The sequence below is a fragment of the Manis pentadactyla genome, chromosome 10 (assembly GCF_030020395.1).
Source record: "Manis pentadactyla isolate mManPen7 chromosome 10, mManPen7.hap1, whole genome shotgun sequence".
NCBI lineage: Eukaryota > Metazoa > Chordata > Mammalia > Pholidota > Manidae > Manis > Manis pentadactyla.
In genome coordinates, this window is record NC_080028.1 from 20,922,866 (window position 1) to 20,950,331 (window position 27,466).

The window sequence follows — 27,466 nt, forward strand, 5'->3', positions numbered from 1 at the left end:
TGGTTAAATCTATCTCCCCAGGTTCCTTCTCAGGGGAAGATGTAGCAGATGTCGAAGCTGTCTGGGTCAGTTTTGTCTGGATCAAATTTTTTTGCCTTTTCATGTTGATAGGTGCAGTGGTGAGCTATTGGCTTTCTGTCAGCTGGGAGAGCTAAGGCTTTCCACTTGCTCCTGGCCTTTCTTTACTGGGACAACTGCGACCCCTAGTGGCTTGTGTTGGGCAATTGCGTGTAGAGTGGGTCTCTGTATCTTGCCCGGCCGGTATTGAGGAAGCTCCCTTGCTGTGGGCGTGGCCAGCCTCAGGCTGCTCTGCTATGGCGGGACCCCGGAGGGGTAATGGATGGGGGGCTGTTTGGCTGTTTACCTCCATGAGGGCTCTCAGAGCTGTTGCCCAGGGGTTTAGTGCGCCCGGAGTTCCCTGAAATTTCCAGCTGCTGGACTGTGACCCAGGATGCTTCCGTCCAGTGGTGGCGTCCCTGTCCCTTTAAGACTTTCAAAAAGCACTCCCTTTTCTTTGTCACAGGGGCGTCAGCTTTGGGACCTGCTGAAAGATCTTGCTGCCCTGTTTCCCTAGTTTCCAGCACCCCACGTGTCTGCGCTCTGGTCCGGATGGCGGGGGCTGGGTGTTCATCAGTCCTGGGCTCCGTCTCCCTCCCGCTCCGACTCCTCTCCTCCCGCCGGGAGCTGGGGTGAGGGGCGCTCGGGTCCCGCCGGGCTGCAGCTTGTATCTTACTCCTTTCACCAGGTGCTGGGTTCTGGCAGGTGTGGATGTAGTCTGGCTGTTGTCCTGTGTCTTCTGGTCTCTCCTTTAGATTAGTTGTATTTGTTGTATTTTCAAAAATATATATGTTTTTGGGAGGAGATTCCCACTGTCCTACTCACGCTGCCATTTTGGCTCCACCCAAAAGCCTTGTTATTTCATCCCATCCACTTGGTGCCAGTCAAAAATATTTTTTTGCAAGAGAGTCATGACTATTTTAATATTGGGAGAAGTTTCTGTAAGTACAAATCTCATGGTTTGGAAGCCATAAAGCTCTCTAGTTCTTCAGTATTTACATTGAATCCAGAGCTATTTAACACTTTTATCGAATAAACCTAGAATAAAAACTAAAGCTTTTATTACCCACTCATCAGTCTTTCCAATTCAGATTTGAGTAACTTGTATGAAGAAACTAACTCACATGAAGAAACATGTACTACCAATTTTCTATTTAAAAACTTCAAATTCATGCTTTTATATGTTAAATACTAGGAATATACTAACAGTTTTATAATTTCTCTCTTCTAATAGAAGATAAGTATGCATGTTAATCCACAGCCAAATATCTCTGTATAAAATGAAATGAATTAAAGAGATAAAAGCAGAAAATATAAAGATTTCAAAATATTTCTGCCTTTCTTTTAATAAGATACCTGGTGACTGTGAGAGTGTAATATGTAGTAGAATTACATTCTATTTGTTCCTATTTTCCACCCACTTGTATTTTCAACACATTTTTAAATTATTTTTTTTTTAATCAATGCTGTCAGTAGAATGAAGAATAGGAAAATTGTTCATTGCTGTAAAGATGAGAAATTCAAGAACTGAAATAGGTTTACGACTCTATCTGTAACTTTATGTTCACTTTCTTTTTGCTTTATCTATAGTGTGATTTCTTGCAGGGGGAGAAATACAATCAATTTGAAATTCCATAGACCTATATTTTAATTTCAGCTCTCCCACTTTTTAAATGTGAAAATATCTATAAATCTCAAGTTCATTGTAAAATGGAAAGAATAAAAGCTACTTTTAACACAATGCTATAGACTTAAATAGATATTAAATCTCAGGTTCCTAGAAGAGTATCTATACCTCCTAAGGACTTGATAATATTTTAATTCCCACCCATTTTAACTCCCTTGTAGTGATCATACTTTTTTTTTCTATGTTTAGCTATAACCTGTACAGCAGAGAAATAGTATTTTGTTTATTGAAAATAAGAAGTTCTACATCTTTAGAACAAGTCTTACTTATAATAACTATTATATTCATGACAAAGAATTGGACCCCATTTTTAAGTTTTCTTTTCCTTTTACTAAAAATAAAGAAAAATATCAATTGTTTTCAATTTGAATGACATATGTGATAAAAAGTTTAATAATATCTACCCCTACTAAGTTGTTGTCTGGACTCCCTCAAATCTTTTCTTTGTACTATTTTTAAAAGTGATCAAGACAGAGGAAATATGAGAATTCTAACTCAAGGTGGTGAACTGATCTCACCTGCTTCCATCTTCTCCTTCCTGACATACAATTAAAATGGTAAAATTAATACAACAATGCAAATAAGTCCATAGTAGTGACGAAAAGTAGGGAGTGGTACTATCAGAGGCATTTGGGAACTTCTGAAAGATAAAAACAAGAGGCATTGCATTTAGGCAAGGATTAGTCAGGGCCACTAAAGAACCTCAGTATCTTATGAACAAGACAATTGGCTTTGTTGTCTTCCTACGAGATGGGAGTAACTGTCCTAGTAAAGTGAAGAGTCTTCTGGAGCCCCTACTCTGGGAGGTGGAGCAGAAGGGAGAAACAGGGCAGCACCCTAGGTAATCAAAACTGGTTAACCAAGAACACCAGACAGTTGAGGAAAATTAACAATCAAAATAAGAGGAACCAAGATCAATGAACAAAGTAAATAACCTCTGAGAAAACAGAATTAATACCAGAGAAAGATTGTCCATCAGTATCCTCAGAAAGATTTGTGTAGTCGTGTAACTCATAAAATTAAGAAAAGGCTATTTTTAAAACGGAGTATTTGGAAAGCAAGAAAAGTTATTGAAAATTAAAACTAGGATCATGACACCTAAAGTCATAATAAAATGTCTAAGAGTTTTGTACCTTATCTTATCTTTTCACTGATATATCTCTAGAGCCTAGAACAGTGACTGACACATGGATGGGGGTCAATAAGTATTTTTGTTTTAGCAAATTAATTGAAGTACTTTTGAACAACGAATTTGTAGAGTATTCCCAAAATATAAAACAAGAAGGATCAAAGAGGTCCCATATCCATTTACTAGAAAGCTCTAGAAGTAGGAGGAGGAGCCACAGTGTTTAAAAGAGAGTGATATTAGCACAGGCATTGACAAATAGATCAATGAGAATACAGTAGAGTCCCAAATGTAAACCCAGTCCCTATTTGGAAATTTAGTATATGATAAAGGTGGCATTTCAAATCACTGAGGAAATGATGGCATTGGGACAGTAGGCTATCATTTTGGGGAAAAGTCCTTAGAATTGAATTTGTTCACACATACACAAATAATCCAAGTTGATCAAAGTTCTGAAAGAAAATACTCCTGGTCTAAATTCCCACTTTTACCGCCTACCTTATCCCCATTTTTTTAAGTATTTAAAAAGGCACCTAATTTTACTACCACCGACTTGAGAGACATTGCATCATATGCATATAATTCATCAATGGGGCAGGTCTGGGCAATGAAGGAAGAAGTTACACTCAGCTGTCTTCTCTGGGAACCCATTTTGAAACCTGGTTTTGCTTGGATAATTTAGTGTCAGCACTGACTTTTGCTAGTACCACTTTTTCTTTGTACTGACACCAGAGTATCCCCCCAGTCCTGTTTGACATGTTATTAGGAGGTTGACAAGGTCCCTTTATAATTAAGTTAAATGAGTTAAAATGATTTCAAATCCACTTAAATTCAAGTAAGTGAATTTTCAAAACATCCATTAGTCTAAATTGAAAATCACAGAGGAGGAAACATAAAAGTGGATGCCTAGATTCCAGTCCAGAGAAAATGTAGAGGTCAATGTGCATATTACCTGAATTTCATCCTAGTGAGGAATGATGTATTCTCATTTTATTCATTTACATGTGAATGATCTATCTGGACTGCAGAAATGCCATGAAATTCTTAATGTCACATCAGAACATGTTATAGTTCATTTCTGTATTTACAGAACACAAAGATATTCTTATAATAATAGGTTCTGATCAATGAAGGAAATCCAAAATAAGAGTAGGAAATGCATGCCATCCTGTATGTGACACCAGCAGATTCACATACTAATCCCTTCCAGCAAAATGAACAAGATGGCACAGGCTTCGTGGGTTTGGGACCGGCGTAGTCTCAACGATTCTGTGCTCTGAAGGGCAACATCTTGGAGTTGAATGCGCTTGAGTAGCTGTCTAAAATTCTTAATTATTTTTATCTCTGAATTTGTGTTTTGTAAGTCTGTGGGAAAATGGAGCATGTTCTGGGGATCTGGTCCTTGGCTCATCTGTGGTCCAACCTCCCATCATCTCCCCACCTGCTCGGGTGGATTCTTGGCCCTCTGCTCCCACGTCTGACCCTGGTGTTCAGGCCAGCCAACAACTGCTGACTCAGCAGGCAGCTGCTGAGCACAGGGAGGAGGATGGAGGGCCTGTGCACTTGCTGAGTTTCTGTAAGGATCTGCTCTCACCCTGTGAGTATCCCCATGCCCCTGGGAACACGGTGCTAAGTGGCATATACAGTCACCATGACAAATCTAGAAAGAGACTATGGAAGAAAGAAAAAAGTTGGTTTTTTTCCTGCTTATAGAACAGGGGCCCCAAATTTTCCTTGCACTGGCTCCAACAACTCTGTGTAGCTGGTGCTCACTTTTTCACAGTCATTTGTGTATCTGTTTGGTTTCAGCTCCTCAGAGGCATTCCCTAGTCACTCTATTGCAGAGGTCACCAAATTTTTCTGTAAAAGGATCAGAGAATGAAATAGTTCAAGCTTTGTGGGTCATACGGTCTCTGTTTTAACTACTCAACTCTGCTATGAGCGTGAACGCAGCCACAGACCATATATAAATGAACGAATGGGTGTGGATGTTCCAGTAAAACAATTTATGGACACTGAAATTTGAGTTTCATATCATTTTCACCTGTCACTAATAGTATCTTTTCCTTTTTTTTTTTAACCATTTAACTTGTAAAAACCATTCTTAGCTCACAGGCTTTACAAAATAATCATAAGCCTGGATTTGGCCAATGATCTGTAGTTTTCTAACACTGGTTAAGTAATTATGTGTGGCAGCAAGTCCTTCAGAAACAGGGCAATCTGAGGGCTGGACCCGGGCGAGGGGGATGTTTTAGAGAAGCCGCAGTGAACACAAATGCAATTCATTTTAATACTTTAAAACTTGGAAAATTCCATTTGTAATTTCAGTGAATTTGTGAAAACACTCTTTTTTATACTGAATGAATTAGCAGCATTCCTTCAGAATAGTTTTAAAAAATAGAATGTATTAAATACAAAGTTTAAGTGAATATTCCAGACCCATCCTCTTTTTTTTTCCATTTTAAATATTGCTACCATCTCTTTATTCTTTTCTTCCATTGCTGTTATTTCATTTCTCCACATAGATAATCTCTTTTTAATCCTGCCTCTGTCCTTCATGCTTTGAAGCACCATCTATATGTCTCTGGATTTAAACACATGAACTGTCCTTCCAGCCTTATGCAGTGCTGAGCAGATCACTAACGTCTTTGAGCTACTGCATTCTGTGCTAGTTAGGATAAGTAATGCTAGCTGTTACAACAGACAAACCCAGAATCTTAGCAGTTTAACATAAGGGAGGTTTACTTCAGCTCCTCATAAAGTCCAGTGTAGGTTGAATGATCCTCCTTTTTGCAACTACATCACCTGGAGAATAAGAGAGAGATGGAGATGGCTCACTTCTACTAACAGTCAATTGGTCAGATTTAGTTATATGGCCCCAACCTAAATGCATGTAAGGCTGGGAAACATGGAACTGTGTGCTTATGGTTTTGTTGAGCACTACAATGATCCCTTAGAATAGGGGTTGGCAACATTTTCTCTAAAGGACCAGACAGTAAATATTTTAGGTGTTGCAGATTATGTGGCATCTGTCACAACTTTCAATTCTGCCACTGTAGTGTGAGAGCAGCCATTGACAATGAGTAAATGAATGCACATAGATGTGTTCCAATAAAACTTTATTTTCAGAACAGGAAGCAGGCCAGATTTGGGCCACAGGCCATAGTTTGCTGATCCCTTTCTTAGATCATGACTAGTATATAGTAATTCTCATTTTTCATCACCTCAGATGCTTGAGATCTTTGGGCAATGACTCCCTCATCAGTGTTCATTAAGCTGGTTTATAATAACCAATAGACAGTTCTGAAAAAACAAATAAGAGTGAGGTCAGATGATCAGATCACTCATCAATGGTTTCTTTCCTTTGAAATTTCCATTAGTTTCTCCTCCTCCAGAATTCCACCGGTCTCTTTGAAATTTCCATTAGTCTCTCTTCCTCCAGTTATTTTAGTTGAACCTATGCTACAGTGAGGTCATAGCACTGCCCAAAGAAAGGGAACTATGTAGTAGATTCACTAACCATGTACTAAGCAGTCTGTGCAGAGTCCTGATAGCATGGAAGCCTACATCTTCTATACTTCTGGTATAGCATGGTATACATTTGTGATTCCCACAAAAAAACTTACCTTTTGGCAACTACTGAAGTGAAAAATCTGTGAATCACTCTAGACTCCTGCCTTTAAATTAACCTTCACAACCAATCAGATGCCAAGACCTAAATAGCTAACCTCATTAGCATCTCCTAAAAACATCTGCCATCTCCCGCCTTATTGCCACTGCTTTGCCTCCAGACCTATTATGTCTTGGCTGGATTTCTATAACAACCTCCTAATTCGTCTCCTTTCCTCAAATCTAGTCCTGACCAATCCATTCTCTCCACTGCTAAAGTGAGTTTATTAAATGCAAACCCAACCATGCAACTCTCTTGCTTGGAAATGATTCGGTGGTTCCTTAAAATATTCAGATTAAAGACCTAACTCCTTGACAGGACATTAGAGTCCTTTATGACTTTGACACCTGCAACATTCAATATCTCACAGCTTGAACCCACCACTACCTTCACATACCAGATCTGCACTATAGCTATCCTGGATTATTTGAAATTTGCACTTTCCTTCTCTCCACCCTCTTTTGTCTGTCTACCACCTCTGCTTCATCAAGATTTAACTCAGCCACCAGTCACCTGCTTGTGGAAGACTTTTATGATCCCCTCCATAAAGTAAAGGCTCACCTTTTATATTCTGTGCTTCCACTTATTGTAGCTCTGATTACTGTGCCATACTGTTGCATAATCCTTGGATTGCCTGTCTCTTACCTCATGCACTATCCCTCTTCCCACTTAAAGTCTGTAAGTCCTGAAGAACAGGAATGTCTTCCTTTACTTATTCTCTCTGCTTACCTAGGTAGCTGCAATTTAGTATGCGCTCAGTAAATATTTGTAGAATGAATTAATGCAGTAATAAAAATAGCCTGTTAGCTTTCATGATCACATAACAAATCGTGTTTTTAATGTAATTAGAACTTTGGGTGGTTAGGGTTCAGAGACATGTATTTAAAAAACAGAAGAGTCATATACATCAGTTGTTCTTTCTGAAGTTCATGAAAAGGAACATTATATGAATTTGGTCCTTGCCTATACACAAAGCGAAACAAAAATACAATACAATATAGTAAAATACAACCAAGATGATTGACATACCTGTGTTTCCATTGGAGCCAGTGTCATATTTCATGGCTTTTAATTACTGTTGTATATAGTGTAATGGAAAAAACATTGAATGTGAAATTGAGATTCAGTAGCCCAAAGGACAGACATTTCATGAGAAACTAAGCCTGACATTGAACCCCAATCTTTCATACTTCAAAAGCAACTGAGTCCTATGTGGGTACTGATTTGAATCCTATTACTGAGTTGATGTGCCATAATGATGAATGACTTGCACTTTCTTATATAACAATGTTTATGCCTCTCAACTTCTTTCATGAATATATTGCAACGGTGAAAAAATAAAGCATATGGTGATAATTTGCACCCCTTCTGTAAAAAAAAAATGTAAAATACAGACATTTTCAATAACATTGTCCATTTTAGATTATGAACTAAATGATATCTACCTAAAAAAAATATGAGCGGGAAGAAACAAAGTAACTTAAATATTTTGAAGGAAAGTAAAATGTAGAGTACAGTGATTAAATTAACAAGTATTTGAAGGCAGTGAAAACTTTAGTAAGCCACAAGTTTATTGTACTTTGGGGAAGGTAAAGTATAATAAACTTTATTGTAAAGAGATTGTGGTTAATCCCTTGTTAATTATTACAAGAGATTGTTAATATTTCAGTAATATGAATAAGAAGAATAAAAGGTAAGAAAATTTGAATTGATTCTTGGGAAATGTCCACAGTTCTGAGAGCCAAAAAGACTGCTATTTTCTGAAGGACAATATTAAAGCTCCGCTAGGCAGGAAAAAAATTGAATATAATTAAAACTGTGGAAAAAACCCAGAAAACTGCTATAGGGAACAATCCATTACTGACAAAGAGTATAGATTATATCTGCTATTACTCCATGACTTTAACTTTTATGTTTAAAGTGACTTTTCTTGCTATTTGGGGATTAATTAAAATCCTTAAAAAAGAAAATCAAAGTTCACTACAAATACCAAGTAGATTCTTAAATCCTGAAAAATGCTCTATATAACTTTACTTAATTCTGATGATAAAATTCCAACATATGGTACTTGGGGACAGTATCTAATACCACTGATTTCTTGGACTATATAAAGAATAAAAAAAAGGAATTGCCTTAATTATGCTTCAATGCATAAGGGCCCTCTTATTATTAGATTCTATATCCTCAGGGTCTGGCAAATGCCAGATGCTTATTAAATGTTAGTTGAATGAAAGATGACTTAAAATTGCAACTTCCAAATTGATCATTAAGAGAAATTCTGTGCACTACATTTTTACAGTCTTCTGGGGCAAATCTAACAAATGGTCTAAATTATTTTATCAACTATGCCAAATATTTTTTCATTATTTAATTCATCAAGGAATTATTTAGTGTCTCTCTGTAAAGCTCAATTATCTTTTAAGTGTAAAAAACAGACAGTTTAACTGATAAAACAATCTCTTAGATTAAACTGATGGGGAGATTGGGCTGACGATGAACATGATCATATTAATACTCTCATAATGCTCATTTGTTTTAGCCTAAACAACGAACATCTATTGTGTCTTCTCTGGATTTTCATCGAATGAACCACAACCAAGAATATTTTGAAATCAACACATCTACAGGGTGTACAGGCTTTATTTCCAGCCCTCCTGTTAGTCCACCCACCTCTTCTGTGGGAACCACAGAAGTCAAGAATGAAAGAACTGGCTGTACAGGTAAAGCGGTTTACTTTATGCAGCTGTAATTCTGAACTTTTAAAAACTGAAGCCTTTATGAGCTGGAGGAATTAAGAGGAATCTTTATACAAATGGCATTGTGTTTTTCACCCACCAACATGTGTGGCAGTGTAGGGCTTTATGATTTTCGTTAGAGTGTGGGCATAATATTCTTTTTGAATACATTAATGGTCTTTCAGGTATTAGATATTAAAGATGATGATTAGATATTAAAGATGATGATTAGATATTAAAGATTAGATGACTAAAGATGCTAATATGATCATAGAGTATCCAGTGACCAAGAAGTGTTCTTCTTCCTCTGCTATTTACCCCTCTCCACATAGTATCAACTCCTCAACATATGATTATTAATAACTGCTTTGAGTATAGAGAACCTGTTCAAGGTTATCTGGTAAGACTGAGTTGGACAGTGTGGCCTAACTGGGCTTTCAATCTTCTCAACCCAAGATGAACTTGGAGAGGAAGTGTGTGAAGAAATAAGGCTGGGGTAAGGGGAAGATTAAGCAAAGGAACCCACTAGAGAAGCATGCCTAGTTCAACCCAGTCACATTTGCAATGCTTCCTTTCTTTGCAGGCAAGGGGCTAGTAACTGGTAGGGCCAAAGGTCAGAAATAGGAGAAGTAGGACCTAAAGAGCCTCTTTTTCCCCTTATATCTAATTTAGAGTAAACTATATAACTACTTTCCTTCAAAGATGATATGTGTTTAAAATCTACTACATGATTAATATGAGTTTTAGAATCATTAAGTATTGTCTGTATGGATAGTCCATGTAATCTTTGTTCAACCTATGTGCATATGACTATATGAATGTATACATGCATTTATTTAAGTCCTTTACTCCAACTCTACTTCTAAGAACACTGATACAAACATTGTAAAAATATAGCCGAGAATTATTTTCCCCTAGGAAAAAAACTAAGATTTGTAAAATAATGATTAATGGAAGTGCTGAGATTGATATTCTGTGGAAGCTGTAGCCCATCTTTTCATGGCAGCCAGAGTGATAGTTGTAAGGTGTAAATCAAAGTATGGCATTATCATTCTTAAAATGTTCAACGGTTTCTCATTTAACTTAGAATAAAATCCAACTCCTTTCCAGGGCCAATGAAGTTCAGTAGAACCTGGCTCCCAAATAGCTCTCTAACCTAAATTTTAAAGTTGTCCTGACTTCTTCACTAGGCATTCTAGTCCTGGAGCTTTTGTTTTTTGCTGCCTGGAATTGCTGTCTTTGAATTTTCATGTTACTGAGTGTCATTGACTCACATGGACTTACTCATAGAGGCCTCCCTAGATCAACCAACCACCGTGTCTCCAGTACAGACCTCAATATGATGATTATAATAACAAAGATGCATAAAGAACCATAATAATAATAATAATACATAAGAAAATGCTTAAGTATTTTAAATATTTAATGTTTTTAATATTAAATTTTACTCATAAAAATGTAAATATTTAATATCAAATACATTTAACTTAATATTTTTAATATTAATAAGCAATAAATATTTAAGCAACTACCTAAATATCACTGTGTGTCATATACTATTTTAGGCATTTTATGTATATTAACTCATTTTAATCTTGTAACTGTTGTATGAATTAGTTGTTATTATTTGTAGGCAAGGAAACAGAGAAAGAGAGAAAGAGGGTAAATACTAAACAGTTCTTAATGACAGAGCTGGGATTCAAACTTGGTGGTAGAGTCCATGTTCTTAACTATTTTTTAACGTGCTCTAGTCACTTCTATCACATTATCCTGCTTTCTTATTTTCCATAGCCTTATTTACTATGTGAAATTATATTGTTCACTTGTTCACTTATTTATTGTCTTCTCTCCTCTTTGTAGATTTGTAAGCTAGAATGAATCTGTTCCTGACACACTGTAGGCCGTGAAATCAGACTGCTCAAATTTGTTTGCTGAATATGAGGCTGAACTTCCTACCAAACTATGAAACTTAACCTCTTTATGCTGAGCTTTTCTTATCTAAAGAATAAAATTAACAATTAACTGATTAGATTAATCTGCCCTGTACTGTGATATGAGCACTTTTTAGTGTGACATGAGCAATTTACCCTCGATAAGCATGGGCATTTATTGTATGTCTGCTATTCGCCAGGTGAAGTTTTACAGGAGAGAATGGATAAGCTATGATTTGTAAATAAAAGTGGATCCCAGAAAAGGTTCTTGGAATATAATTATTACTCAGTTAATCCCTATTTGAATGACTAGGTCCAGATTTAAAATCCTAAAATGGGAGCAATGACAAGTACTCTGACACTTGCCTTTGAGAAATCTTTCTCAGCTTTATTTTAGTTAGCGAACTAAGTGGTTTTATTGGTAATTAAATTTTGAATATTTTCAATAATCCTTCAAGATAGAGAGAAGCATTATTTATTTTTAAAATTAAGAGTGAAAGAAGTTACGGGTTGAATCCCAAACCCATTGTGCCATCTTTTCACTCTGACCGCCAGAGGGAAAGGATACGGACACACACATTTTACCACTGTCAGGATTTCAGTGGCACCATCCAAAATGTGTGGAGAAATTATCATTTTTCACACATTCCAAAATTGGTATTTTCAGGTCTGACCTTTGAGTAGAACCAACATCTAACCTTTTAATGGTTAAAATGGTTTTGAATGGCATGTTACTATAGTTTCCTAATGTAATATGTCACCTTCATGTTATGTCAAACTTTTCAAATAGACTGATATTTAGTAATAATTTAGAAAGAGAAAGACAGTGTTGATTTGTTTTATATTAAAAAAGTGAAACTTAATTTTTCAAGTAAAACTTTTAAGGTAAGCATTTATCTGCTTGAAAAAGTAGCATTTCATTCTCTTATGCATAGATGGGTTGTTACACTTTATATTTATAAAGAACCTGCATATGCAATCCCTGCCACATGGTATATATTGAAAGAGAATGAGTTCCATAGTCAGTTCTGTTACTGATTTGATAGATATTTTTTATCAAATCATTTAACTTCTCTGATCTCAAATATTGCCCTCTGAAAAGGAGAAATATCTACTCTTTGTATAGTTGTAGTAATAAATGAGCTTATTTATATCAATGCATTTTATAAACTATGAAAACTAATATTCTTTAATATTATCATCATTATTGTTTGATACTATTATTTTTCTTCTTCAACATTATTGTCATTTGAAATCTATAGTGGCTTTAAGATACAAAGAGCCTGCTATAGGTCTGTACTTATGCTAAGGTAGATGACCTTTTCTTGATTTAAAAGTATAATCTAAAGTAACAGATAAATCTATAATTCATATTATAAATGATTATGTGCACAAAAAATGTTTTCTTGATAAAATGTCATTTAATAAAACAAAGACCCTCAAAAATGAATTATATGCTGCAGAACACTTTAATAAGTGACCCAGTGAATTTATTTAAAAGGGGCCTGTTTCTAAAGTAGCCTGAATTATAATTAAAACTCCTGCTTATGGGCACAGTGTTATATAATCCAACTATCAACTTACAAATCATTGAAAAAAGGCAGTTAAAGGGGAAGAGCTTTGGAGTTGGACAGATCAGGAAATAGCATGAATGGTTTGCATGTACCTATAAAGATCACTATAGTCTGAATATGTAGTAGACGGACTTGAGATGAGGTAAAATTGGAGGTGGGGAGGAACCATCAGCAGCAATGGAAAGACGTAAATGCATTTGAGAGATACAAGGAAAGAGTAATCACCAGATTATGACAGCTGATTGGATGTGTGACAGTGAGGGAGAATAGCTCAAGGAAGGCCATAACATTTCTGGTTTAGGCAAATGAGTCATTCTTGAAATACGGAATATTTGTAAGGAGGGGCAGATATATCATGTAGGACCTAACAGACCAATTTAAGGACTTTGGCTTTTACAGAATGAATTGAGGAGCCAATTCAGATCTTTCAGAAGAAGAGTGATATGACCTAACTTCTATTTATAAAGAAGACTCTATTGTGCTGAGAATGGACTGGAGTAGGGGAACAGCAGTGGGACCAGGAAGGCCAGTTAGGATGCTATTCATAGCAATGAAGTAAGGTTAGGAATGAAGGCAGCTCAGATCCAAGGTGAAATAGTAGAGATGTAGAGAAATGGATGTATGTTAGACATACAGTTAAGGTAGGTCTAATAGGATTTCATGCTGGAGGGAATGTAATGGTTGAGGGAAAAAAAAGGATTATGGAAACCTGCAAGATTTTTGTCCTAAACAATAGTCAGAATGGATTTACTATCATCTTTGTGAGAGCTTGTCAGAAGAGCAGATTTGGTGGTGAATAAGGAGAAATAACAAGTTCATTTAAGTTTGAAATGTCTATTAGGTGTGTGAATAGATGTGTCAAGTAAGCGGCTGGTCCTTCAGAGAGTCCAGTCTGAAGATACAGATATGAGCATCATCACTATATAGATGCTGTGGAGTTGAGCATCAGTTGAGGACTTACAAGGTTTGGGGAAAGAGAAGAGGGAAGGAATGAATTGTTCAGGAGGAAGAGACAGTGAATGGACAAGAAAAGTATAATGTGTTTCCCTGGCAGCATTAAGGACCCATTTGAGGTTCATGTTCCTGAACTTTAGATTAGCTAGGTGTGGTTCTGTGTTTTTCTCTAACCCAGGCCAGATGGAGGGGCACAGGTGCAGAGTATTCAGAGAGTTGAATTCTGTATAAGTTGTGGTTTTTCCAAATGGTTATACTGAAGTTATTAAAAGGCAAGGAAATATGAATACAAGAGGTTGAGAGTAATGCTTGACCACAGAATCTAAGATGGAAAAGTAGGAGAAAGTGGACAACAAAGGAGGAAGTTAACAGTGAAAAATCAGTATGAATAATTGTGTTGGAGACCCCAGTGGGTCAAAGAATTGCTGGACTCAAGGTACTAAAGAAGTGGGTTGGGATGATAGGAGGTGGATGGAGAGAGCGGGGTGCATGTGAAACCAGGAATAGTTATAATTATTGTTAATCACAGAGTCTTAAGACCATGGAAGTGAGCAGAGGAGTTAGCCTGTCATCACGCAAAATAGCCTTAAATACTGTAGTTAAATTAATAGAATTTTAAAAAATATTTAATGTAAAGAACCATATTCAGTGCTACATTGATCTCCATCATAATGTTTAAATTAATCTTTCCATTTACTTAACAGATTATTATCTGTTAAGTAACAGACTATCCCTGAGTTCACCTCTTCTATGCTTGTCCCACTCTTCCTTGAGGTGTTCAGTCCTCTCATGGTGTTTGCTGCCCGTCAAGGTCCCCCTGAGGGCACTGTTCCCAAGCTCAGGACCGCTCCCTCAGGGGCTCTCTCTCTGCTCCTGGCTGCCACGCATCTGCTTCTCATATGAAACTTTTAAATAACCTGAAATCCCATCTGATTAAGGTGTTTCCGTCTTTTGGATATCCCTGATGCTTGCCAATGTGTTCTTTTTCCTGAAGTAATAGTGTTTTTAAATAGAGGTGGTAAGAGGTGATGGACTTCTGGATCTATTTTAAAGGTAAAGACAACACATGTTTTGGATGGATTGCCTATAAGGATTGAGAAAATGAAAGAGACCAAAGGTGTGGCCCAAGGATATTTGGCCTTTTTGATTTTTGGAAGGGTGGAGTTGATATTGATTGATATGAGAAAGCTCAGTTTGGGATATTTTAATTTGAAACACTTTTGGATACCCACGTATTTAGGCTGAGTGGTAGTTGAGAGAGCATTTTTTCTTCCAGTGGGGTAGGGCAGGGCAGGAAGCTATGTGACAATTTCATGTTTATTAAAATTAAAGGGTATTCATTTTAAAAGATCGAGGAACAGTGCCTTAGCCCACAGTGAATGACCTGTGAGTTCTGAGTTTCTCAATCCTGGACAGATGTGTTGTGAATGATTGGGGAAAAGCAGCTTAGAATTGCCAGTAATAAAAGATGCTTCCTCTTTCTCTTTCTGCAAAGATGTTTACAGAAAGCTCTCTCTATATGAAGAACTTTGTGGGCTAGCACCTTTGGGCACCTGCTAATACAGTTAACTACCCTGGGTAACTAATTAACTCCAGTTTTGTCAGTAGTTTCAAACTATCACCTCCTGCTGGAAAAAACTGTTGTGAGGTGGGGAGAGCTAAAGACTAAAGTGGAATAATGCTTCTTTCCAAATGGAAGAAATAACAAAAACAAAAGCTTTTAAGTGCTTAGCAGCATAGGGTGCTTTTCTGCAAGGGAGAAAAAACATTAGAGGAAAACTAAAATTAGAGGTGGCATGGACCTTTCCTGCTGCTCAGGGATTGCCAGAAAGGCTAAGAAAGGCCTTCCTTTTAATTAGTTCACATGGGCTGAAAATAGACCTCCTGAAGCTGAAACAATGTTATTCAGGCAGCCACTGGACACAGGCAGCTGTGGGGTCTCTGGCCTCCAGCAGGCACGAAGGCAATGCCAGGCTGTTGAGTAGATCTTTAAGTGCCAAGCTGAGAGTCAGGGTGAGCTGATTTGGAGGAAGGTTAAGGGTTAGTGACAACAATGTGTGATTATATCTTCAAGGTTTATTTTTCTCAAAAAATGCATTGAACAAATTGTCTGCATTATTGATTGTTAAATTCAGTGTCTTAAATTGACCAGGAATTTAGGCAGCCAAAGGAAGGCATTTTTATATCAAATGTCATATATATATGTAATAATATATGATTATTAGTTCTTGATAAATCACGAAATGCCTCTTTTATAGTTTTCTTTTTCCTAATTCCCCTTTGAGGTCATGAAACTATTCTGGGATGCCTTTCTGTGCACAGAAAGCAAGGTATAGGTTAGTAGATGCTTGACAAGAGAGAGAATATTGTTTTTCAATACTTAAAAATATGCAAATATCTGAGATGTGGGGAAAATGCGGTTTAGTTAGTGCATACAATCAGGTGGGGACTTGTTATTCTGAACAAAATTAGTTGAAACAAGACTATTGGTTTATTTGGGCAGCATAAAATTAAATGTATTTCACTCAGCATGCTGCATTATGGGAAAGTCCAGGTTGCTGTGAGAGCATCTGAGTGACTGAGGTCTGCAAAGCTTTGCCTGGGAAGATTTGCCTAAGAGACAAAGAGGAATTAACTAGGCCAAGGTGGGGAGGGAAGTTTATCCTTCAGAGGAAGATAAACATAATGGAAAAACAAAAAACCCTAACTACAGGTCCCAGAGAAAGGGAAGAAATGGCAGGAGTTGTGGCCCCAGAGGGAGTGAAGGCCAATTGTGTAGAGTCTTGTAAGCTATGTTCAGATTTTGGTCTTTATCCTAAGACCAAAAGAGACCTTAGAACAATGAGAAGCCATTAGCAGGTTTGTAAGCAGAGAGAAATGATCTAATTTGCATCTTACTGTCTGTTGACTCCTTTTTTCTCTGTGAACTAGAAGCAAAGTCATCGTTGAAGGGTAGCCAGTGAGGGCAAAGATCAGACAGTTGAAGAAAGCAGAGAAAGTTTTAATTAGTTTTTTGTTCGAACTCCAAACCAATGGTTGGTATGCGGGGCCTGAGGGCAGCACAGAAGGAACAGTAGGGTGTGGTATCCCTCCCAGTGTACCCGTGGTCTGCAGTGATGTATTTAGGCCCAGATCACTCCCTTTGTGGCTGGCTCTCCCTACTCATCTCTCACTGGTAAAGTGGACTCTCTGAGTCAGCCAGGTGTGCTGTCTGTCTGCCCCAGCCTCTGCTGCCATCACCTCTTCTGGGCCACCAAGCAGGCTGCCTACCTGGCTTTCACCCCGCATGACTCTGAGGCCCCCTTCTGGTGGCCACAGGACCTCTGGCTGTATTCATAATTAAGGAAAAGAAGCAGCTCTCAGAAAAATTTTTCCTCAAGACCTCATTAGTCCATACCATGCGTAACCACCAAGTTTACGTACAAGTGGCCAGGCCCAGAATCTAGATGGGATTTGGAGCCCAGGTCCCTCTTTCCTTATGTTCTCCTGATTCCCTTTTTATCACACTACAGGCTCTCCAGGCCAATGCTCTAGAAAGAAGAGTTCAGGAGGCACATGTAGAACTGTTTCCCTATCCTCCCTATCTCATTCATCCTTTTCCTTTTTAAAATTTCTGGGAGTCTTGCATGTCCTTCCTTTCTAGACATTAAGTATGCAGTCTATACTCTGGGGCGAGAGAGCTTTCCAGTAGAATTTAAGAAGGGAATTTAAGATTTAAGAATGGCAGTTTGTCAATATCTTCTTTGCAAAATACTGTCCCTGTTATAGTGAGCCAGCACGAAATGAAACACATGGACAAAACATGCTTAATTAATGTAGCTTCATAAATGCTTAATAACTGTGACCATTATTATTATTTGTATTGCTGTTATTACTACAGGTCTAGGCAATGTACAGAGCAGACTCAAGGAAGGATTCAATACAAATGCAGAGCAGCCAGGCAATCAGAATCTGAAATCCACAGAGCTGCTTGGAACAAGCAGGTCAGCCTGCTGACGAGCAGAGCTGGAACCTCCATTTGTTCTGTACCCCGATTTTGTGTGTCCTGGGGTGGGAAGGCAGCAAAAGCTGGAAAATGTGTCACTGCTTGGGAGGGCCACACTTCTACAAGTGCCAATCCACCCAGAATTACAGCAGAGGCACAAAAGCAACTGTTCCAGAGAGTTTGTGTGTTGAAAATCTTGTTTTCCTTCATTTGATCTTGTATGAACTCAATCCTCTCTTGCACTCACCTTCTGTTAGTTTGTGTAAAAATGCAACTGCTTTTTTAGCTGAAATTTTCTTTGTGATTCAAATTCACTGCTGCATGTATCTTCTTTCTAATGATGTTGTTTAGTTTTGCTTGATAGTTTTTCTCTCCTGACTTTTTTTCTCTACCAGACTGTTTATATCTCTTGAAAAATATCTCCATTCTATCAGTTACATTTGTGTGATATTTGTATATTATAGCTAAATGGCAAAAGAAAAGCTGGTAGTAACTTTTTTTAATAGAAGGAAAAAGGTATTCCAGGTCTGCGCTATGGAGAAATCCCCTCTCTTCTATTGGTTTAGCCAGTTCTCAAGCAGCCTAGACCCTTCCTTATTCATATCTCCTCTCTCTACAGTCTTTTTCTGCAGCACGTTTTCCCCGTTTTCCTCTCTGCTTGTCTGTGTTGCACTGATGCCCTGTGTGGTGTTTACCTAAGCCACAGCTCTTGAAATGCAGGGTTCTCTTTTATGCATTGTGCCAGAGTGAGCCAGCTCATAACAGAACTTGTTCCAGATATTCTACCAGGTTCCTTCCTACCTCACTGACAGACCAACACTTGTTCCCTGACATCCTGGCTCTAGGTTATAGTGATTTCAACTCTTCTGTTTGACTCTTGGCACCTGTGATCGGCAATTCTAAGATGGCCCCATGATTCCCACCCCTCTGTATACATGCCTTTGGGTGTACCTACCACTTGGAGTGTGTGTGGGGGACTGTAACTTGCTGTTGGCCAATGGCGAAGGTGGTGGGTATCACTCCCACAGTTACCACACATTTTATGACAAAGATGAAGGGATTATTAAGATTTAATTAAGATCTCTAATAATTAACTTTGTTACTAAAAACAGAAATTATCTTTGGTAAGCTTGAAATAATCACGTGATCCCCTTAAAAGCGGGTCTAGAGATCAGCAACTTGAAGCAGAGACTCTTTCCATTCCTGGCTGTGGAGACATGAACTATAACATGAGTGTTAGATCTACACTCAGGTGACCCCGCAGCCCTGGCGGACACCTGGACTGCAGCCTGGTGAGGCCAGTGCAGAGAACCCACTTAAGGCATGCCTAAACTCCTGACTCATGCAAACTGTGAGGTAATAGATGTATATTATGAGCCACTGCTTGTTGTGATTTATTACGTGGAAGTAGAAAATGAATATAATGTCTAATGTTCCTCTGATGTGGGAGAAACGGAGACCCTCCATCTGCCTTGGCCTGAGGGGACTCCTTGATCAGCAGTCACCCCTTGCTTTCACCGAGATCATAGACATGATGAAGAGTGAAAATTTGGAAATTGTTTCCTGTATCCAACATCCCTAAGCACAGTCAGGTAATACATCTATGTATTATCTATCATCTGCTCTTTCCAAAACAATAGTTTTTATTTTAGTAGGTATAAAGTTGTGAAGCTAAAGCCCAAATAGTAAAATATTAAGACATGAGTCTATATTAGGTCTACAAAAGTCTATATACAATCCTGAAATCCCTAAATTGTTGTTGCTTTTCAACTAAGCTTCCCTTCTCCAGGACTTGACTTTTTCTCAAAGCTAGCAGAATTAATTTTTTCAAGGATCCATCTGATCATGTCACTCCATTGTTTAAGAACCTCTTATGTCTTGTGTATCTTATATGTCTTATAAGAATGTCCAAATACCTTAGCATGCCCAACAAATACTTGATAATCTGGCTCTAATTTTCTATTTACTGTTACCAGAATATACCATGTGCTCCTAAGTACATTGTTCTTAGAGTTCAAGGTTTTTGATTCATAGAGTACTTGTCTGTCAGTTTGGAACGCCTTTCCATCTAATTCACCTGGTAAATCTCAGTTCCTGTGTAGAATTTGGCTAAGGATACCTCCTTTGTGAAGCCTACTCTAACTCCAGCAATTTTCTATGTGCCCCCACCAGTCTTCACACCTCTACTATCATATATTTTATGCAAAAGTATTTGTTTACATGTCTGTGAACACCTTAAATGCAAGGACCATGTTTCAGATAAGATGCATCCCCCAGTGCATAGCATAGTGGTTGACTTAAGAATAGATGCTCAATAAATGGTATGTGATTAAATAACTGAATGAATATTTGCTTTGTTGGAATTCTACCACCTACTATGTACCCATACAATAAAGCCAGACCAGCTTTTCTCTTAACTATATAGCTTTCTTTTAAGCCAGGGAGCCCACCCTCTGTTTATTTCATAAAATGCCTCATAGAGAAATGTCATTTTTAAAGTAAATTTTTGTTACATAATTGATCCGATCTCCCAGATGAAAAGATAGCAGTTATTTACAATGAGAAGCTATTCAGTTTTCTTACGTAAATATAAAGTATTTGGCCCAGCATTGCTAACGTCATTAATACCACTCTAGAAAGCAATGTATCTGACAATGTGCACTAATTTCTAATTTCCTTCCCTTTTTTCTTTTAGTGAACCAGGGTCTAAGTCTTCATTTTAAAAATGAGTAAAAACTTGAGTGATCCCTGTTCTTTCACAAAGCAAGGCATGACCTTTTTTTTTGTTTTCTTTCCTGGAACCGACTATCTTCACCACTGCTTTTGCTCGTTTCTGCATTAACCATGTGTGAGGTTGAGCATTTTGTAGTAGGACCCTCCCATGGAGGCTTGGGAACAAGAACTTTCAATATTAGTGATGACCAGAATCCAATGTGCAGAATGAATACCACTGGCCGTTCTAACCTCTGGCAAGCAGTTTGCAGGATCTAGGGTGAGCATACACACTTCTATGTGTACATGAGTTTTCCACAGCACAGTTCCCTTTACTTAGAAAAACTAACTTAGCGGGAAGACAAATACACTACGAACAATCAACATTTATTCCAGAGTCAAAGATGTAATTTCTACATTATCTACCCTTTTAGTTATTAAACAGGTCTATTGTATGTCTATGTTCTATTAGCACAAATGTCAGCACTCTCTTTATTAAGACTGATAATCAAGAGCTGACTATGTAAAGCTAATAATAGATTTCAGATTTCCTTCTGGAAAGCACATGTGAAAGAAAGCGTTATTAACTGAACAAATCTCTCAGTTCCTAATGATTAGCATTTTGACAAGCTGTTGTTTGAGAAGGATTTAAATCATATATATCCTGAAAATATTTTTTTATATTTCTTCTTGATTTGGGGGTCAAGTAAATCGTATTCATTTGCATTTATAGGTAAAGGAAACCTCCATTGTATTTTAGTCTCCATTGAAATGCTGTAGGCCATTAATTTACAACTGTGTTTTATTTCTACTATTAATTATAATACTTTGGAACAGAGTATCATTACAATAAGTAATATGTCAAGTTCTCTAAGGTAAGTACTTTATTATTTACAGACAATATATTTGTTTCCTAAAGTTGCTATATAGAAAATTAGAACAATAGTATCAAAATCAAAATGAACCTGAACCATTTCCACATACCTCATATTTGATATATTTCCTTTTAAGCAATTATTATCTGTTGCTTAAAATGTATATATAATATATTTATATAAAAAAGATCTTTATTATTGAATAAAAGCTGGTGTCATATGTTCATTACACTATCTTAGCAACCTCAAGCATATGAGCTATTGTGGTAGAGGCCTTAATTATTGGTTGGTTATAAATAAAATATAAAACTATACATAACCACTAAATAAAAATTAGTTATATTATCAAATTTTTAATAACACTAGATGGAAAAAGGTCATTTATTCACTTAACAAATACTCATTTAGTACTTACAAAATACTGATACCCAGACAAGATACTGGGTATACAATAATAGGAACACGTTTCCTTCTCTGAAACACTTTATGGTAGGCAAATAATTAAACTCTAATGTTATTATATTAGAAAATATGAACTTAGAGATAGGAACATATAAATGTGCCCAAGAGAGTCAGAGGCAGTTTCACAGAACAAGTAATGCTTGGTTGACTTGAAGAATTTGTCAAATGAATATTGAAGGAATATGGTGAGAAAGAAAAGGAACAGAGAAAGAAATAGATAAAGCACAGCCTTTGGAACCAGAGAAATTTGGAAGTCCTTGTTTCGCCTCTTACTGTCATCTTTATGTAAATGGTAACCTCTCAGAGACTCTCTATTTCTTTTGAGATAATGTAGATGGTCATACCTGGCATGGACTGTACGTGGTAGGCAGTCAATAAATATTATCCCTTCTCACCTACTCTGAGCCTCATGACAACCCTGTACATAGATAGGATAGGTGATATTATCAACACTTTGAAGAGGAGGAAAATAGAATGGTTCAGGAAACTTGCTCAGGGTGCACAATTAGTAAGTTAGTTGCAGAGCGAGGACTAGACCATGTATCTTCTGACAAGATTTTCTCCTATGCTGCCACAAGGATTCCAGACTTTTCCCATGCATTTAATTATTTATTCAGCCAATAAGTACTGCTTGAGCATCTACTAAGTGTCACACATGTTACTGTACACAGATGATACAGTGGGGAGCAAATAGACAAAGCTTGCCTTCATTAAGCTGAGAGTCCATCAGAGATGGCAGACTTTATCCCAACAATTTCAGTAAGTCCTAATGAGTGTTATGCAAGGGCCCATTTAAGTGTTCTGAGGGAGTGTGTGGGAGGAAGATTTATTCTAACTGAGTGGGTCTGAGAAGTCCTATGAGGGGAAGTAATATTTTTGCTAACACCTAAAGAGTGAGCAGGAGTTATCTGGATGGAGAGAAGATTTCTCCAAACAGCGGGAGGTTTGGCAAAGATGTAAATGAGAACATGGTATGTTTAAGGCACTGAAACTCATCCAGGATGGCAGGATCAGAGAGTATGAGTGAAAGAGTGGTAAGGGGTGACCCCACAGAGACGAACAGAGTCAAGGTTGTTAAGAGGACTGTACAAGCCACTGGATTTTATTCTGAGGGCAGAGGTTGTTGCAGTTTCTGCATAAAACTGTGCAAAAAGCCTGACCAGAGAGGGAGAAGGGGATTGAGGGTTATTATGTTTAGTATGCATGGTGTGGGGGATCATGGGAGAACAGTGCAGCACAGAGAAGGCACATAGTGGATCTGTGGCATCTTGCTGCACTGATGGACAGTGACTGCATTGGGGTATGGGTGGGGACTTGATAATATAGGTGAATGTAGTAACCACATTGTTTTTTCATGTGAAACCTTCATAAGAGTGTATATCAATCATACCTTAATAAAAAATGAAAAAAAAAAAAAAACCTGACCAGAGCTGAAATCTGACTCATTCTCTGCTAATCCCAGAGGGGATTGTTACCTTTTTACTCAAATTCCTCATAGGCTCATACAGGCTTGCCGTGACCTTAGTGGGAAACCACCTAAGATTTTAAGCAGCTGAATGATACCTGATATGCATTTTCCCATGTTCATTCCAGCCATGCTGTCATCTCTCTTAGTGAGGGCAAGACAGGATGAACGAGATTTGGCACGGCGAGTCAGTGGCAGCTTAGATCAGGACCGTAGCTCTGGGCAGAGTGAGATGTTTAAGATGCAGAATTTGCAGGACTTATGACTGACTTAGAGGGGAAGGGGATGGGAGGAGACTGGGGTGTTTCTCTCTCCTGGCTTGAGTAGAAGAAAACCACAGGAGCCTACAGTATCTAAGACTTTAATATTAAGAAAAAGCAACCAGAGTTATTCCATGGTGAGAAGGTGCCAAAATCAGCTGGAAAAGAGGACACAATAAAAGTATTTAAAAGTCCTTCAGGGCTGGTAGGCATGACATTGCCCTTAAAGTGATGATTCTCTTTCTTTCTTTTTTTTCCTTGCTGGAAAAGCTGTATCCCTTGGATATTTTCATTTTACTTCCCAGGCCATTGTATATTTCCATTTGCCTAAATTTTTTCTACAGGGACATTAGCTGTTACCTGACTTTAGTTTTCATTTAAAAGGGGGGAAAAATGTAATTATGAAGATTGGGCCTGTGGGCACCTGATTCATTTCCCTGGGTGGCCTCATGACTCACCCTCGTTAAAGCAGATTTGCTGATGCCTGATGCCTTATCAGTTTTGAATTTTCTCTATCCTGTATGGGCACAATAAGATAAGTTTCTCTCATGGGTCCTTCACTGCTCTTCCTCTCTACTCTGAGTCAGATGTTTTGCATTTCATAACATTAGCCTGCCTACAATTTCCCTCTTTATAAATTATGCACAAAACTTCTACAAACAACAGATTCTCATTTACTGGCTTACTGGATTTATATCTATAAAACTTGTTCTGGTTGTTTTGCTAAATTTAGTGAACGGTTTCATGCACAACAATTAGGTGCTGTTTTGTTTGTTAGCTTCATTGTCTAAACATCAAGGTGCCTCATTAGATAAAAACAATTATCCAAGTAAATTCAAATACTAGTGACTCAGTCATATGAAAAGTCCTCCCTTGATCCTTTGTCTGTCTAGGTAACAGTAGGTTGCCTCCCTTTCATATTCAACCTCCTAGAAAGAATTGTCTACACGTCCTGTACTCACTTTCTCATCTCTAAAGTCACTCCCCCAAAACTACTCTGCATCTGCACTGAAATCTCAGTTAGATCCTCAGGATTGTTTCTTCCTAAATATAATGGATGAATCATTATCTTATTTGACCAATCTGCTGCCCCCTCTGGGTGGGGCTTTGTGACATGACCCTCTCCCTGTCTTCCTTCTACCCTCTAGGCTCCCTCTCGGTGTCCCTTTGTAAGTACCTTTATCTCAGCCCAGTCCTGCAAGGTGACTCTTCTCCAATGTTCTAGACTAGTTCCTCTTCTCCCTTCACTCCACAGACTGCCCCTGGAAGATCTGAGCTACTTTTATGGCTTTATCTCTCTGTCAAATGTTGATGTTCCTCAAAGTTTTATCTCCAACTCAAACTGGAGTTCCAAACTTCTAAATTCACCTTTGTCCTTGACCTCCTCACTTAGATGTCCCACGGGTACTTCAAAGTCAAATGTCTGTGTTAGTTTCCCAGGGCTACCATGAAAAAGTACCATGAACTGGGTGGCTTGAAATAATAGAAATTTGTTTTCTCACCATCCTGGGTGCTACAAGCTTGAAATCAAGGAGTCAGCAGGGCCGTGTTCTGTCTGAAGGCTCTCAGTCTTTTTGCCTCTCCAGCTTCCAGGCGTCCCTTAGCTTACGGCAGCACGACTCCAAGCTCTGTCCCCGATCTTCTCACGGCCTCCTTTTCCATGTCTCTGTGTCCATTCCTCTTTTTTATGAACAACCAGTCACTGGATTTGGGACCCATCCCAAAGTGCTCAGTATATTTGTTTTGTTTTTACTTATCCAAGCTTCATGATTTTATACATTATACCTTTCTACTGGAATCTCTGGTACCTAGTACAGTGTTAGTAAATTAAGTGCTGCCTAATAAATATGTATTAAAGAGAATAATGAAAGAAAGAAATAGAGCAATTAATAAACAAGAATGAACCTGAAAAAATAAGCAACCCAAAGTAAGTGTTGGTGAGAATTTTTAAAATGTGGTCAAATGTAATTTTTCCTAGCCAATATGCTAAATATGTATTTATGTTAAGAATTTACATCAAATAGAAAATACATTAAGAATTAGTGAAACCTTATTTTAAGCTCATTCAAAATCTTCTTCTATATTCCAGCAAAAATCCATGATTCCTATGAATGCTGGAAAATACAATTATGTACCCCACTGGCTATTTCATAACTGGCTCTTTCCACCGCTTCTTTATTAACAAAAAATGCTTTAATGCTTTTGTTGATACTGTGGACTGTGATATTATTTCCTAAATATTTCTTGAATGGATCTCCAAAAAGGGCAAGGTCAAGCAATTACTAGGTTCTTCAGCAATTACTTAATTCTAATTACAACAAAAGAAAATGAAAAGCAAAAGAAAAGCTATTTATAGCCTAACAAACTATCTCCAGATGTCAGCCTGAAACAATGAAGGAAAGCACTGTTGGTAATTTATACCTGCTTACTTTGGTAAAACATTCAGGCCTTTCTACATAAATAGCTGGTGAAAGCTCTGATTGGTATTTAGTCAACCAAGAGCTTAAAAGGGATCAGACAGGCAGGGCTGTATCTACTTTGCCTACATTAATGCATTTTCTCCCAGGAGAAGATCTATGGTAGACCCCTGTGCTTGTAATTATTGAAAATGCCCTGGGTTCAGCTAAATCAGACTGGGTCATATAAGTGTTGATGAGAAGAAAAATGGAAGTGCCTCGCTTTCCCACAGCATTCATTATGTAGACAAAAAAGGATTACTCTAGGGAGTGAATTGTGTTTTTTACAAGTCCTCAAAAGAAATCCTGTCTTGGTATTTTGCTCTCCTTTGCTTTAGTGCTACTTGATGATATTAAATTAACACAACTTTCAGAACACATAATTATAATATTCACTAATTAAATGGAAAAAGTCAGCCAAATTAGATTTAGTTAGGAAAATGTCTTGGCATAACCCCGGGGTCTGCTTAGATTTGTTGTCACTAAATTATACTAAGTAGACACTAGCATTCACAGCTTAATATTTATTATTCTTCATCTATTTTTAGGTCATTTTGACAAGTTTCAAGGCAGAAGATTCTAGCTTTACTGTATTGTTTATGTGGGGGGGGGGGGCTCTAGGTACTTATGTAACCACTTTTAAAACCTTATGTAGCAATTTTCTTCTCTCACCAAGATTCATTTTTGAATTCCAAGTAATTTTAGAGTAGTTGAAACAGTTTCCTTCATTTCAGCAATAAAAGTTGTTATGTTTCAATTGATTTTTTTTGTAGGTATATAATCTCTACTATTATTAAGAAATGTTCTACATGTTTTGCATATATTAAGTCACTTAATCCTTACAACAATAGTACCTACTTAAGTACTATTGTTACCTATGATTTACACATGGGAAACCAGAGCAGAGTCTTTAACTGACTTGCCCACATTCCTGTGGCTAGAAGAGAGTGGAACTGAGACTTGCTCCCATACATTCTGATTCAGATGCTCTTAACCACCATGTTATCCTGCCTCTCAATAATCTTTAATATCATTTCGCAATATACTGTCGAAATACATACCACTTTCATGTATTATAACTGTTATTAGTTCACATAAATCTGATCCTTTACTTCAGAATTCTTAAGAATGTTAAGTAGATCTAGAGAAGCAGCCCTATCTTTGTCTGATTTCCCCGAATGCTGGCAGTATCTGAGTATATTTAGGAAGCAGTTGCTGGGACAGAATTTATGGGGCACTTCTTTTGCTTCAGCCACTGTTGTCTCCGGCCTTTTACCTAATAGGAATTCAAAGTCCAAGAAGTTTTGCTTAACAGAGAGAGAAAATACCATCTCCAGCTTGCTGCTCACACAGTGACGGGAAGACCTATCTGGTACTTTAAAGAAAGGAAGAAGAGAATATGGCAGCTCTTTGATGAGATTCCATTGCTTCTATCCATCTCCCTCCATTGTATATACCATCCTGATGACACATCCTCTTTAGTTGTGTGGAATTTCACCAGATAGATTCTAGAACCG

General features: G+C 37.6%; 1 protein-coding gene across 5 annotated transcripts in view; it reads left to right on the forward strand.

The window, feature by feature from the left end:
• Positions 1-27,466, forward strand: part of ANKS1B (ankyrin repeat and sterile alpha motif domain containing 1B) — a 1,001,987-nt gene that overhangs the window by 440,926 nt on the left and 533,595 nt on the right. For all 5 annotated transcript variants that reach the window (XM_036891074.2, XM_036891080.2, XM_057486481.1 and 2 more), the window contains exon 12: positions 9,080-9,260. In XM_036891074.2, the coding sequence (XP_036746969.2) occupies positions 9,080-9,260 (181 nt within the window). The remainder of the gene's footprint in view (positions 1-9,079; positions 9,261-27,466) is intronic.